This window comes from Salvia splendens, unplaced genomic scaffold (assembly GCF_004379255.2).
Source record: "Salvia splendens isolate huo1 unplaced genomic scaffold, SspV2 ctg473, whole genome shotgun sequence".
Taxonomy (NCBI): Eukaryota; Viridiplantae; Streptophyta; class Magnoliopsida; order Lamiales; family Lamiaceae; genus Salvia; species Salvia splendens.
In genome coordinates, this window is record NW_024599127.1 from 6,410 (window position 1) to 23,082 (window position 16,673).

A 16,673-nucleotide genomic window follows, 5' to 3' on the forward strand; every position below is an offset into this window, starting at 1 on the left:
TGATAGTAACTTGAAGCTATATTTCATAATACTTTACATGCATCCGAGGCAATTGATACTTGTCATATTTTATTTCTATTGAGGCAATGATGACACTCCACATCCTTACATGAGTTTGTAAGTCTTGTTTCTTTCTTCTTGTTCGAGGACTAACAAGTGTTTAAGTTTGGGGGAGTTGACAAACTCATAGTTTAGGATGCTTAGATGGGTGATTAACACATGTTGTTGAATCTTTTGAGGTATATAGTATATGTTTCACCCACTTTTCAGCTATTTTTAGAGTTAACGAGTTTGTCGGAGTTTTGTTGCAAGAACAGGTCTAAAACGGGCAAAACGGAGCCAACGGGCTGATCGAAGAAGGTTTGCCCGACCGGGCGATTTTCATACCCAAAACGCCCGGTCGGACGTCACAGCCGTGGAGAACAGAATGTTCGCTCGACGGGCGTTTTTCATCCAACGAAACGCCCGGCCGGGCGTTTGGAGCTTCGTCGCGATTCAATCAGAACGCCCGGCCGGGCATTTTCCCACTTACAAATCGCCCGGCCGGGCGATAGCTGCTGTTGCCCATTTTTGCCTCTTTCTCACTCCGGATATAAAAGGGTTCTCACTCATTTCCAAACCCTAACTCCCACACCACGAAATTGAGCAAGAAAGCAAGGTTTTGAGAGGATTTGAAAGCAAGGAGCTTCCCATTTCAAGAGATTGAAGGAAGAAGACTCCCTAACATCAATTCTACTATAGGGAGTTCTAGTTATCATTTCTATTATGTTTAGCTTTGTTTTTCTTGTTTTTGCTTTTGTTTTAGTTTTAACTATGAGTAGCTAAGCTTTTGGTAGGGATTTGGTGAAGTTTGAATGGATTGTATGGATTGAATCTATGGTTGAATGCCTATCTATCTCTTTTGTTGGTTTTGTTGATACTTGGTCTTTTAATATCTAATTGCTTAGCTACCAATTAGATAAATCTTGTCCCTAATTGATGATATTGAGAAATACATGATTAGGATAGATGTGTATTCAACAACTCCGTGCATTACATGTAGTCGAGAGATGCATAAGCTAGAGAGAGGGCTTGGGTCCGTTGTGCTTTGGAGTCAATCTCGAAATGTATGGACGAGACTCCTACACTAGAGATTGACCCACGTGTTAGATGCACCCGAGAGGGGGTCTAACCGATTATCCCGACTTTCCTAACCATATTTGAGGCTCAATAGATGGGCATGACCCGTAGATGAAATCCTTGATCCATTCTAACGGATCCATCTCCCTATACTTTCCCAATTTGTGTGAAAATCTATCTTTACTTGTTTGTTTTCCTTAGTTCATTGCCTTACTAGTTTAATTGTCCTTTGATCTTAGTTAAGAAAATCAAAAACCCCTTTTATTAGTCTAGATAGTGTTCAAAGTTGCATCATAGTACTCAAACCGGCTTTTAGTCTTCGAGGATCGATAATTTAGCTTGCCACGTGCTACTTATCTCGTACACTTGCGGGTGACGCTTTTGAATGCAAAATTAGCATGAGTCAGATAAAGTTCAATTAGACACTGGATGAGTTGAGATCAAGTTCAATTATCTGTCACGATTGATATAAAATTACAGTAAATTTTAAAACTTACATATTGGTAAGCGAATATTGATTGTAAAAGTTCTTTTTATAATAACGCAAAACTTAAGCTTGGAAAAAACTCCCTCAAATTAAGTTTTTACCTACAAATAATTAGGTGCATGTTCTGTTCAATAGATAAAATAATACTAATATACATAGGATTAGATTAGTATTGGATTCCATTTTGTTGTTAAGTTAGTAACATTATCTAATATCATCTTAGTAAGATGTTTGGTACGTATGTAAGATTAAAAATAAGATAATTTACTAATAAATTTGGTTTAATTCATTTATTTATTAAATATAAAACTATTAACTGATTAAAGTTACATGAAAAAAAAATAATTTACAATGCAACAATCGACACTCCATCATCCCTTTTATTCTTTTTTTTTCTTGTACACTCAATTAAGATATGTGGATTCCATAAAAAATGACAAGTGCTATATGTATAGTAGATTTACGAAGTATAAATAAACATGGGCGGACCCATATGTATTGGGGATGGGGCTTAAGCCCTCAATGAATATTTTTTTACAGTTTTTTTCTACTAATTATTTTTAAAATTTCTTCAAATTTAGTATAAATTATAATGTAAAAGCCCCTACAAATTATCTAAATTACTCAAAAATATACTTTAAAACAAAATTTATAAATCTCAGCCCCTATCATTACATATTTCTGCGTCCGTTTCTGTAAATAAATAAATGAAAATGAGTGTCTTCTTCTCCGACCCATATCATCTCTCTCTCCATTGAACAAGAGCATTGGTTGAGAAAGGAATGAGAGGCGGATAATTTAGTCGTGGGGGTTGTGACAGGCCGAGTTATTATTTTATTTTAGTTCATTTGTTTAGTCGATTATAATAGAGGTATTAAATTTTAGTTAGTTGTTCATTTTGTGTGATTTTGAAGTTGCAATCATCTAAATTTCATAATGCTCACAACAATAAAATGTCAGAACACACCATTACCTCAAATGCTCAATTATTTAATGCATTTTGTTGATGATGGATGATGCATCATGCAACATGGCCCTCATTCTCACGGGTTGCAAGGGGATATATGTATACATGTTTTCATAATCCCTGCGCTAATTAACTCATTTTGTCATTTTAGTACGTTTCACAGTAGTTGAGTCATTATCTTTTTTAGTAAAAGTCAACACTTTTCTCTCACTTACTTTACTATCTCTTATTTTATTCTCTTTTCATCTCTCAACATTTTTCATTTTCTACTTTGTTTTCTTTTACTTAACTCTCTTCATACAATTTTTCTTAACACGTGCCGAAAAGAAACGCCTCCACTACTACGAAACGAGAGAGTAGTAGTGGAAACAGAGGAAGTAATAAATATTCTCTCCTTTCATAAAAAAATAATCTCATCTGTAGATGACACAAATTTCAATAAGAAATTGATAAAGTTAGAGAAAATGAGAAAAATAGCTAAATTAAGAGAGATACAAAGAAAAAGTAGGTAAAGTATGGAAGACAGGAGAAAACGCAGGTAAAGTATGAGAGAAAAAATTATCATTTTTAGAAATGAAATTATTTTGTTGTGGACATTCCAAAATGCCAAAATGAGATTATTTTTTATGAACGAATTAGTATATTTGTTCATTTTTCCTTTCCCCTTTTTCCTTTTCTTTTTTTTGTAGCTTTAGCTGGCATTATGAGTTTATTCTAACTCCATGTTGCAACCAATAAATTATCCGAAGTGATTCTGAAAGTGGTCACTTCTCAACCAACAAACACAAAGGGAAAACAAAATTATACTGCAAAATAACAAGGTTGAGTACAATTCTCACAATATCCGACCAATTTTGCAATATGTCATGATATTTGAAATTTAATAAATTTATCCACATCGTCTCAACATTTTTACATAAAACATACAATTACTAGTACTACATTTTTTTGCTATCTTACAACAACTATGATGTGGACCATCAATAGACATCATTTGCCAACCCAGTGCAACTTAATGTAAAATATCCGTCTATATAAAATAGATCAGTTTTACCATTTTGGATCATTCATCAATATTATACTAATTCTAAAAATAAAAAGTTTTAAATCAATACTAACCCTACACATTATTTTAGTTATGGATCCCATAATTCACGAACACTACTTCCACTACATTTTCATTACCTCATTCTTATTAGGTCAATTGCGTATTGAAACTCGTATTATTTACAACTTTATCTATTTTTTATGGACGGAGATAGTATTTGAAAACAAGATACATATATTTATGACATTAAACGATGAAATGTTATGAAAATAGGGTCTATCAGTTCGATTGCCAATAACTACCATGGTCCCAACACAACATTACTTGCTTCTTTATTCTTTCATTTTTTTTCCTTTAAAAGATGTTTTGATGTTATTATTGAGCAACAAACTCACCCTTTTGGTCTCATTTACTCTTATTAAAATCGATCATTTTAGTTACTATTAATGAGTCACACAACACTTAGTTTGATTTGAGGACCAAACTTGTGATTTTTGAATGTCTATGTACTTCTTTTGTGTTTTTTTAAGGACCAATATCTTTGTGGTATTATTAAATCTTTGTATATTATCTCAAAACAAATTATATAAATCTTTGTAGTGTTATCTGAAAATGAATTATTTAAATCTTTGTAGTATTATTTAAATTATTGCATTACAATAGGGAATTTAATATGTATTTGTAGTATTATTTAAAATATATTGAATGGTTTTTTTAAAGGAATCATTTAATTCTGTTTAATTTTGATTGCAACTATAATTTAAATAAATTATTTAAATAAAATAAACTACAATTCAATTCAATATTAGTCAAAATAAATTACAACTTGATTCACGTAGAAAAATCGGTATTTAGTAAATTATAAATTATTGTTGCAATCAAGCATTAAAAATGAATGCTTAAAAATAACCATTCAATATTTTCTAAATAATACTACAAATGCATATTAATTTTCCAATTGTAGTGCAATAATTTAAATAATACTACAAATATTTAAATAATTTATTTTTTGATAACACTACAAATATTTAAATAATTTGTTTTGAGATAATATACAAAAATTTAATAATACCACAAAGATTTTTGGTCCTTAAGAAATTACAAAAGAAGTACATAAAAAACACATTCAAAAATCACAAGTTTATTCCTTTAATCAAACTAAATGGACAAACATACCTCTCAAGGGCGAAAGGGTAGAATAGTAAAAATCGGGACTGAATTTGGGATTTATAAAACTTTTTGACAAAAAATGTTATTTTGTAAATATTAGGTACTAAAAATGTGCAAACCTCATTTTATGGGTACTTGTTTTGTAGTTCACTCTAAACTCGTGTCGAACCCATTGTTCATAATCCTTGGGGACGGAGGGAGGGAGGATACAATTTGGATAAATTTAAAAACTTTACAGGAAAAAACATTAATAAAAATAAATTCAATAGGAGCTTAAGCCCCTTGTGTCAATGGTGTAGTTCCGCCATTGCTTATGAATAATTATCTTTACAGAAATTTTGGTCATTATTTTACTTACCCTAAATTGATAAAATAGAATTCATTTCCTCTCTTCTCTCTCCCTCACGCCCATACACACAAATTGAATAGATATTTTCGAAGGGTTAAATAATTATTTAGAGAAAATAGTTATTAAGAGAAGCTCAGGAAAATATATAGTCCGGGGCCAAGTAATAAGTTTGACATCTACGTGGACAATTTAACATAAATTAGAATATTGGCACTTGCAGTGCCAGAAGTCAAATTGAAAATTCATATTTTTTCAAGTTCCGACAGCATGAATGCTGCCGTTTCCTTATTTTAATTTTCTTATAGATTGAATGTTTCCAATTTAATTTGAAATATTTAGTAAAGTCAAGGCTGAGTATATAGATAAAAACATATAAAATCGTATGTAGATATACATAACTGTAGTCGGTTCTTTCTTAAATACCACTAGTTATTTATTCTCATTTAATTACATACACGGGAGTATTTCAACTTTATAAATAGATAAGGTCATCCGTATCTCTCTCAATACCGTCTCATCCCTTTATTATTCATGACCCCACTACACTTTTTACCTCATCTTTTAATTGAGAGACAACACTTGCATATCTCCATCTCTTAACCATCTTATCCCTTAACTATTCATTCAATTTCATTTTTTATTTTTATTTTCCAACAAATTCAATTAATATTTCATTGAAATATTAAATTAATATTAATAATTCATAAAATAATTTAAAAAATGAGAGATGATGTGTTTTATGTAAAATGAAAGAGATTGGAGTATTTATAGAATAAAAAAATATTACCGTTTCAAACGGTAATATTACTGTTAAATAAATAATACTACTAAATTTATTCATGCTCACCTACATTATTCTCGTAACAGTAATTCAACCACGAAACACAAGCTAAATAAAATTAATATATTGTTAGTTCACCATGTAACTTTCGCTATTAATTTTTCTTTTTAATTTAAGTCCATTTAACGTAGACTCGATTTCTATTTAATTATCATCTTACAACTATCACAAATTTAAGTTTTACCAAACCATTATTTTTTGAGTATTAATTATCGGTATTTAATCTATTAAGAAGGAAAAAAATGAACCACCATGAAGAGTGAAAAGTCAAATTAAGTTGGCATTCTGCAATAATGTCGACATTTAACATACCTACTGGTTTAGATACTAATGTACTACCGTCCAAGAGCATAATATTGGCATTTGACTAAGTTTTTTTTTAATTCATTGCTTCACGAATATTAGGATTTCTTATTTTATATTTTTCAGTTGTCGCTAGTTTCACGGATATAGAAAGGAATCAGAAGGTATTATTAAAGCAGGAAATTGTCTCTTTGATTATTTTAAATTGATCTACAACTATAATTGTGTGACGTTTTATAGCAGGATATTTTTGCTATTTTTCATTTGTTTAGTTAAGGCGTAGGAGTACTATATATGTATGGATTTTAATTTGATTTAATTTGATTGAATATTGCATTATTTGTAGTATGGTTTTGCTTCTAATCATACCATCAATTAATTGTTTAGTCATGATTCAAATAGAGTTTTTATAGTAAAAAAGGACTTAAAAAAGGTCAACCTTACAAAGTAAAAAAAAATTGGAATAAAAACGGCCAACAACATTAGCTCATAAAATACATGATCAAATTGGCTTAAAAGTTCTTAATTCCAGAGTATAATTGGAATAATTACCGGAACAATTTCTATAGCATTGATAGCATCATCAATCATCATTAACAAAAATCATTTACACATTTATGCATGGTACATAACTTGTGACATGTTTTTCATAATTTTAGAGTCTGTTATTTTAGTTTCATATTTAGTGAATTGATAGAATAGTTAGTGCCTTAGTGGTTAATTTTATCATGCTTCTACTTAATTGAATTTATATATTGATGTAATTTCATCACATGGGATTATGAGAACTATTATTGTTTTACTTCTATACTTCATTGCTTTTTCTTGAAATTAGAAGTTATTCAAAATACTTCTATTTTTTATAACACACGTATATATACTGGCACCGAAATTTGATAAAAAAAAAATACCGTCAAAAAAGGTTTAACTCGATGTTACGGATTCAAACCCTGCCACCCGCTGGAAGACTTTCGACCTTAATCCGCAAATCCGGTTAAATAGGATTAGACAGATTCCGCTAAAAGCGGGTTCGATACACCTATGGTCAAACCCAAAAAAGGTTTAACTTGTCTTACTGTTATTGTTATTACTCCCTTCGTTCATCATTAAGAGTCTCAGTTTACTATTTTAGTTTGTCCACCATTAGGAGTCTCAATTCACTTTTAATATAAATGATAGGTAGACTTCACATTCGACTAATTCATTTCAGTCACATTTTAATTTTAAAATTAATAGAAAAAAAGGGATCACACATTTCACTATTTTTTTCTACTCATTTTTTTATACTCTCTGTCCGTAAATAGGAGTCTCGTTTTTATATTCGGTCCATCAATGAATAGGAGTCTCGGTTCACTTTTACTGTGAACAGTATATAAGCTTCACATTGTACTAACCCATTCTATTTATATATTTCACTAACTTTTTCACCAATTTTTCTTAACATTTTTAAAACCTGCACCGAAAAAGAAATGAGACTCCTATTCATGAACGGGGAGAGTATTTTTTACTCCCTCCGTCCCAATTTAGGAGTGCAATTTAGCTTTGGCATGAGTTTTAAGAACTTGTTGGAGTGTGTAATAATTGAAGTGAGGTAGTGGTGGTTGGAATGTGTAATAATGGACTTTTTGTACGTTTAGGATTTTATTTTGTTTTATTTTATGAAATTAATGACATTTGAGTGTAAATTTATCAATAATAAAATAAGATTTTATATCCAAATATGATAAATTTTAAAGAGAGTGTTAAACTGGGACGGACGAAAATGACAAAACCAAATTATTGAACTTCAAGGGAGTAAAATTGATAGAAATCCATGGGTTCCATCCTAAAACCAATTGGTTAAAGGAGGAGATGCCCATGAGACTTATATAGTGGATTAAGCCATTTGTGTACATGTGGGATATTTTTTATGTTTCAATTGCCAACACCCTCCCTCAAACCCTTCAAGGTGAATCTTGGAGGGGTTGGACTTTTTATGATCGATTGGACAATCGGTCCAATCTTTTTTTCGATCAGTTGGACCACTGGCCCAAATTTTCAGCCCAGCTATACTGCTGGGTCAGTCATTTTTTTTTCAGTTTCAGCCCAGATATACTGCTGGGTCAGTCAATTTTAGCCCACAATCGATGACCTGCTCTGATACTAAGATAGAAATCCATGGATTCCATTCTAAAACCAATTGGTGATAGGAGGAGAGGCCCATGAAACTTATATAGTAGATTAAGCCACTTGTGTATACTGATGTGAGATATTTTTTTATGTTTTAATTGCCAACAAAAATAAAACTTAGTGGCCAACTAAATTGGGAGGGAGAGGGCGCAAGGCGATGGTGCATATTGGTACGGCCACGTACACTCATAAAACACTACCACGTAATCCGATCTCCACGCGGTGGCCCCACGCCCACCGCATGCCAAAATCCAAATAACCTCAATTCCATTTTAATATCACTTAAAATTCTTTAATCCAAACCCATTTCATGCCATCCCGATACCGTACGGTACCACTTCCTGTTATTATCCTTCAATCAAATTCCACTATCATAAATATATACAAAATGACCTCACTCACATCCACTCCCCTTTCTATAAAACCCCGCCGTTTAATTTTCCCATCAATTCCATGCAAAAAAACTTGAATTAATTCTTCCAAAATAAAAAAAAATGAGCTCCAAATTCATTCTAATTCTATTCACCATTTCCCTCCTAATTCTCGCAACCCTACCCGCCCCGGCCGAGTCCGTGGTGGCGGACTGCGGCGGCGACGCGGCCGCCGACGGCTGCACCGACAAGAAGAAGGCGCTCCCCCTCAAAATCATCGCGATCGTGTCGATCCTGGTGACGAGCATGATCGGCGTGTGCCTACCGCTCATCACGCGGTCGGTGCCGGCGCTGAGCCCCGAGCGGAGCCTCTTCGTGATCGTGAAGGCGTTCGCGGCCGGGATCATCCTCGCCACGGGGTTCATGCACGTGCTGCCGGACTCCTTCGACATGCTCTCCTCGGATTGCCTCAAGGAGAACCCGTGGCACAAGTTTCCGTTCACCGGATTCGTCGCGATGCTCTCCGCCATCGTCACGCTCATGATTGATTCCATGGCCACTAGTTTTTACTCCAAGAAGCATAAGGCCGGCGTCGTGCAGCCGGAGGAAGGCGCTGCGGCGGTTGAGGAGGGAGGCGGAGGTCTTGTCCACGGCCACGGCCACGGCCACAGCCACGGGAAGATGGTGGCGGAGGGCTCGCAGCTTCTGCGTTACCGAGTTATTGCTATGGTGAGTGTGAAATTTGATTAAATTGGTTAATTATTATACCTCCATCTATAAAATAGTAGTATAATTTTATTAATCTTTATCGTTTTAATAGGAGTAAGATAAATTTCATTTTTCACTGACAAATAGCACCTTAACTACGGAGTATTTCTTTTTTTTTTCTTAATATTTTATCAATTTTATATTAAAAGTCGTACTCCCTTAATCGAGACGTTTTTATTTGGTACATAAATTTAGGTAGCGGCGATTTATTGATTGAATAGTAAAGTAAAAGCGAGAATATAGTAAAAAAGAGGAAAATATGAATAAAGTAAGAGAGATAATTATCGTCAAAAGAGTAAATGTTACGTCTCACTTTGGTTGGAACGTACCAAAAGGAAAACATCTCACTTAGGATGGGACGATGAGAATATTATTATATACTTTTAAAGGGAGTATTTTTTTTTATTTTTTTAACCTTTTCTTTCTATTTCTCTTTTATTTTGTCATTTTTATATCAAAATTCATGTCATTTTCTATCGTTCACTATTTTTTTTTAACAAAGATGGGTCAATTAAGTATTAATGTGGTATTAGTGTGTGATTAGTTAATTAGTATTGTTTGGTACTTTGATCTGGATCTAGTCAACTAGTTGGCGACTTTGATAAATTATTACTCCCCTCCGTCGCAAGGAAGATGATCCCTTCCTTGGGCAGCACGAAATTTTATGCAATTTTATTTTGTGTGTTAAGTGGAGAGAGTAAAGTAAGAGAGGGAATAAAGTAAAGATAAAGGTGTTTCCATTTTTGGTAATAGATCATCTTGGTTGGGACAAATCAAAAAGGAAAGTGAGTCATCTTCAATGTGAAGGAGGGAGTATTTAATTCTCTTTTGTTTAAGTTATCTTGAGTTGATTAATTGAGACGTTTCTATTTTATTAATATTATATTAAAGTCATGCTCTCTTTGTCCCATTTTAATTGAGACGTTTCTATTTTAGTACATGAATTTAGATAGTGGCATTTAGTTGATTAAATAGTAAAGTAAAAGTGAAAATAAAGTAAGAAAGAGAAAGAAAGAACAAAGTAGGAGATATGAAAAAGTAAGAGAGATAAGTGGATAAAATAAGAAAAATGAGTGACTTAATTATTGCCAAAAGAGGAAACGTCTCATTTAGGTTGGGAAGTATCATAAAGGAAACGCCTTACTTAGGATTAGACAGAGAGAGATATTATGTATTGCTAAAGGGAGTAAATTTTTTGACTTTTTTCTTTCTATTTCTATTTTATTTTGTCGTTTTTATATCAAAATTCATGTAATTTTCTATCGTTTGTTATTTTTTTAAGTATCAATGTGGTATTAGTGTGTGATTATTTAATTAGGATTGTTTGTTGATCTGGATCTAGTCAACTAGTTGGCAACTTTGATAAATTATTATTTAATTACCTTTTGTTTATGTTATCTTGAGTTGATTAATTATCATTAATGATAGTATAAGGTATTGCGACAATATGTGTCTTCTATTTTTTCAAAAACTAGAGTTGACTTGAAATGATTTATATGCATGGCTAATTAAAAATTTTAGTCTAATAAAGCTATTACAAGTACCATTATTGTTTAAAAGTAAAACTTATCCCATATTTTTATTTTTATATTTAAGCAACGATCGATTATAAAAGGAACGACTTTTTCAAGTAGTATTATTCTTAAGTTTAGCTCGTGGAACACTTTTACTTTTGCTATCTTTCTAGATTTTACTTTTTATTTACTCGTTCAATCGTAATCTTTTTAAGTCAATGGTAAGTAATATACGTTGTAAGCATAAAGATATGAATATGGTTAGTAGGTTTTGTTTTGATTGCGTGATTATGGATCAAATTAATCAAAAATTAATTACATTTTTGATAGGTGTTGGAGTTGGGCATCATTGTTCACTCGATAGTAATCGGGCTATCGTTGGGGGCATCGAACAACACTTGCTCGATCAGAGGACTGATCGCGGCACTTTGCTTCCATCAAATGTTCGAAGGAATGGGACTCGGGGGTTGCATTCTCCAGGCCGAGTATAATTTTGTGAAGAAGGCCGCGATGGCCTTCTTCTTCTCAGTGACGACTCCTTTTGGGATCGCACTGGGAATAGCCCTATCCAGCATGTACAAAGAGGACAGTCCTAGATCCTTGATCACGGTCGGGTTGCTCAATGCCTCCTCTGCAGGACTCTTGATCTACATGGCATTGGTCGATCTCTTGGCCTCCGATTTTATGGGGCCGAAGCTGCAGGGAAGCATCAAGCTTCAACTCAAGTCGTACGCGGCCGTGCTCTTGGGCGCCGGAGGAATGTCTCTTATGGCTAAATGGGCTTAGAATAATCAATCATACATATGTTGGGAAGAAAAAAATGTGTATGTTTGTTTATTTGTGTGTGTGTGCGCGCGCTTTCCTTTTGTGGAGGGAAATTATTTGTGTTTCAAATTTTTGTTATGTTAGAAATTTCGGTATTTTGAAAGGCTTCTACAAGTTTCAGCCAAGATGTAAGATTAATGTAAAAATTACTATGAAATAAGACGTTTGTTAACTGTTCTCATTCAGGATAGTGGAAAATTATATATTTTTTTAAATTTATTATGGATGCGAAGAAAATTCATTATTACTAGTGAATCAATAATAATACATACCTAATCAATAGTTTTATTTGATTTTATTGTGGTCAACTAGCTGGTATATAACCGGTCTCCCGTTATTTTAATTTTATAGAAAGTAAACTATGTTTAATTATAAAGAGATTAGTGATAATTAAGGTACATAGAGCAGTGAGTAGATATCATGAATAGTTGACAATGGTATAGTATAATTGAGGTGCAATGCATCACATAACCAATTAATCAAGACTCAATCATCTTCAAATACATACATCAGATTAACTATGTCTATATATTCAATGGGGCGTATATTATTTAGATGACCCTATATATTTGGTTTGGATACGTGCAACAATTTTGTGAACCATAGAGATGACCCTATAGAGCCAGGTGTGCTTCCGAAAATTGCCATGTATGCAGATTAACTAACAATAATTTGGAACTCTGTTACGGACTCAATTCCCACATCGGTTGTGAGAACAATTGATGTGGGGTATATAGACTAAATGAGCTCTCTCTCCTAACATGCTAGTCTTTTGGGATGAGTTATCTCGTTTGATCTGTATCAATTGGTGCTTTCATTGAGAGCCCAAACGGCTCGGAGTGGTGGCCGGGAAACGAACTCACCGTGACCAACGAGTGCGTTTGGGACCGCTCGGAGTGGTGGCCGGGCAAAGAATCCGCCGTGACCAACGTGGCCGTGACCAACGAGAACTCGGAGTGGTGGCCTGGCAAAGAACCAGCCGTGACCAACGTGGTCGTGACCAACGAGGACGTTGGCCCTTAAAGGAGGGTCGAATGTTACAGACTCAATTCCCACATCGGTTGTGAGAACAACTGATGTGGGGTATATAGACTAAATGAGTTCTCTCTCCTAACAGGCTAGTATTTTGGGATGAGTTCTCCTGTTTGATCTGTATCAAACTCCCAGTAATAAAAATAAAATTCTGCATCCGCCACTATTTAGCTAATTATGGGTTTTGTGCTATGGATGAAGTAAGTGTGTGTATGTGTGTGTGTGAGAGAGAGAGTTGGGCTACAATGAGATTAAAATGGAGGTTTTATAATATGGGCTTTTTGCTGGGACTTTATTTAACCTTCTTTATTGGATTAAGTTTACGTTATGGGCAAAAGTTATTGAGACAAAGCAGTCCATTTCGAAGAAAATTATTCAAAATATGCAAAACAATATTATAGGAAATGTAAATAAATATGGACTAATATTTGAATGGAAATCCGGAGAAAATTCCTATACTATCATTTAATAATATTATTTTTATTACTCCCTTCATACCATAAATAGATATTGACTATTTCGATGAGACGGATGAAAAAAGAAATTCAGCTTATTTCTGTATTAGTCATGGCATGCTAAGCTATTTCTGTATTGAGTGATGCTAAATGACCATAATGTGGCTGGCTATAAAACTAAAAAAAAATAGTAAAAATAGTACATTAAATGCTAATTTACTTGAAATTAGTTCATCTTAAAAGTATCAATATTTCTGAGACTAATATACCCTTGTGCACAAATAACAAACTAAGTCATTAAATATCTTGGAAAAATTGAACTTTAAATACTACATGTAAATCCTTTTCGTTTCTTTTATGTTTGCTTTCTTTTTCTATTTTTTATACTTCTATTTATTATTTTAATTGCTTTGTATGTATAGTTACTTTTCAAGTCAGTATATAAATATGTTTCTTTTATGTTTGCTTACTTTTCAATTTTTCTTTTTTTACAGTTATTTGTTTTCTAGTATATATTATTATTTTAATTGTTTAATATGTATAAATTACTTTTGAAATCAGAATAGAAATATCTTCATGATATTAAATTTCTATAAATATTTAAAGTATGCTACTATACTTAACATTAACATTTAAATAACTTATAAATAAAATAGATGTAAGCATTAAACTGTACAATTATTTTTAGGTAGATATTTTCAATATTAAGAGTATATATAGAAAACATAGTATTATTCTTAATTAAAATATAAAATTTATGGTGGAGATAAATAGGCCAAAACATAAGCAATTGGACCTTATATAAGTACCTTTTTGCTAGTGCGCACTCTCACTCTATGTTGGACAACTTTTAAGACATTTGGAAATCAAATTCTTAAACACAAAAACCAAAACAAATATATAAATTTTTGTTTAAAAATATTATTAAAAATAAAAAACAATACCAAATAAGTTGTTACTACGTACGAGGTATTACATTTATAAATACTAGTAGTATAAAGTATGATACTATAGACTCCTTCAAAGCAAAGAATCTTTATTGTAGTGTAAACAAAAGTAATTTAAAACCACAATATTATATCAATCGAATTTCTATTTTTTAAATTGAATCTCCAATATATTTTTCGGATTCAAATTCTGTTAAAGGGTCTGTGAAATAAGAAGGCAAAATTACAATATGACATAATGTGAAAAATAATATTTTATAGTTCAATTGTACACAAAAATATAATGATCATTTAGTATAATAATTTATATTCATAGCAAAAGTTGTGTTATGTACGAGTCTCAGTTGATATTGAAATTTGAAGTAAAAAATTGAAAAAAGGGTAATTAACTAAAATTATCTTAGCACTAACTATTACTATTAATTTATTACATTGACTTTTATAATTATTTACAAAAATGTCATTGTGTGGCTGACCACATTAGCATTATTCTTCTACATTATAGTTATGGCATGCACTTATGATGCTAGGCAGAGCCTTTGTATGCGATGTGACGACCACAATATTATCGGTATGTTGACTTATGTGACGTACAAGGAGCAATGAACATTTATTTTTGGCAAATAATCATAAAATTGAAGATGATATTAAAACAAAGACGAAGCTCTAAAATGTGCCCCCACACTGAATTGTAATAATATCCAGAAATAACAATCAGTCACACGTTTTTGTGGCCAATTAGTACTACTACCTAACATCCTTATTTTCTTCAACATTTCTTCCATCTTCCAAGGCCACGCCACATGATGTTAACTTGCATCAACCAATATAAACCCATATTTCATTTTAGAAATTATTTAGTAGCTATTTTAGAGTGAGTGTCCACTATGGGACGCCCGCGGCTATAGCCGCGGGTTGGGGCGGTAGGCGGGCGCCTTATAGTGGTGGAGTTGTCCACCCCGCGGGCGGACACCATTTCGGGGGCTGTAGGCGGCGGACGTGCGTTCGCCGACTCCGGGGCGAGGACGCGGCTATAGGCGCGGCGCCAACCGCCGCGGCTATGCCGATTTTCAATTTTTTTTTTTTACATTTCAATTCACCTATAAATACACCTCACTTCATTCATTATTTTCACACCATTCCAACACAACATCTATACAAATTTCTCTCACTACAATTTGAGGTCGGAAATGAACAACAGCTCGAATGCTCTTACGTATTCATTAGAATCATGACTACTGGACTTAACAAACGAGAATGGCTTTAGTAGGAGTAACCGTCGTGATGTGATACACATGGAGGTTGTGATAGAGATGAGATATATACATAAGAGTTGTGAGTATTAAATTTTAAAATAAAATAAATATCAGCTTTAAAATATAATTACTCATTCATTCTCAAAATTTTATTTTAATTATTTTTAGAATAAAAAATCGTTAGAATTTAACAGATTTACTTTCAATAACGTGACAACTCAGGAACCAGAGGCGGAGGGTGCCTCTACTTTTTTTTTAAATAAGTATTTTATTTCATATTTAATTCTATGTAAAATTAATACTATCAGATTATCAAATTTATCCCTATTAATATTCACAAACACTTTATGCATTTTAGATTAATTTGTCATCGTATTACTCATAATAATACTCCATGAAAATTTGTCATCTAATCTTTTTTCATCCGTCCCTAAAAATTTGTCACCTTTCACTTTTACCATTTTTTAATGTGGAACTCACATTCAACTAACTCATTCTAACTCACATTTTATTACTATAAAACTAATAGTATATAAAAGTAGGACTCATTTTTAATTATATTTTTTAAAACTCGTGCTGAGCCAAATGGTGCCAAATGATTAGGGACGGAGAGAGTAACGAGTAAGAAAACTATAATTGTGACTAATATTTGAAGAGTGATGCTAAATGGCCATAATGTGGCCGGCCATAAAAAGTTAATTTAGTCCATTTACATGTATAAAAAAATTAGAATTACCGATATAAACTTATATGTGTGTGAATGGACTTGTGAGTTGATACTTATCTTTGAATTCCATTACGTAAAACACATTAATATCACGAATTACTGTATACGTTGAGCAACAATCAAGAAATGACCGTAGTCAGGGGCGGACGTAGAAATAAATAATGATAAGGGCTGTGATTTCTAAAATTTGTTGTAAAGTATATTTTTGGGTGTTTTAGATTATTTATAGGGGCTTTTACATGATAATTTGCATTAAATTTAGATAAATTTTAAAAATTTACAAAAGAAAAAAGGTTAAAAATTTATATTATTAAGGGCTTTAGCC

The 16,673-nt window shown here is 32.5% G+C and overlaps 1 protein-coding gene across 1 annotated transcript; it reads left to right on the forward strand.

Annotated features, from left to right (window-relative positions):
- The first annotated feature begins 8,886 nt into the window (after nt 1-8,886).
- LOC121790312 (probable zinc transporter 10) lies at nt 8,887-12,088 on the forward strand. Its single transcript, XM_042188562.1, has 2 exons — nt 8,887-9,553; nt 11,437-12,088. Exons 1-2 carry the CDS (start codon nt 8,948-8,950, stop codon nt 11,890-11,892), a joined length of 1,062 nt encoding a protein of 353 aa, XP_042044496.1. The 5' UTR covers nt 8,887-8,947; the 3' UTR covers nt 11,893-12,088.
- Nucleotides 12,089-16,673: the final 4,585 nt, after the last annotated feature.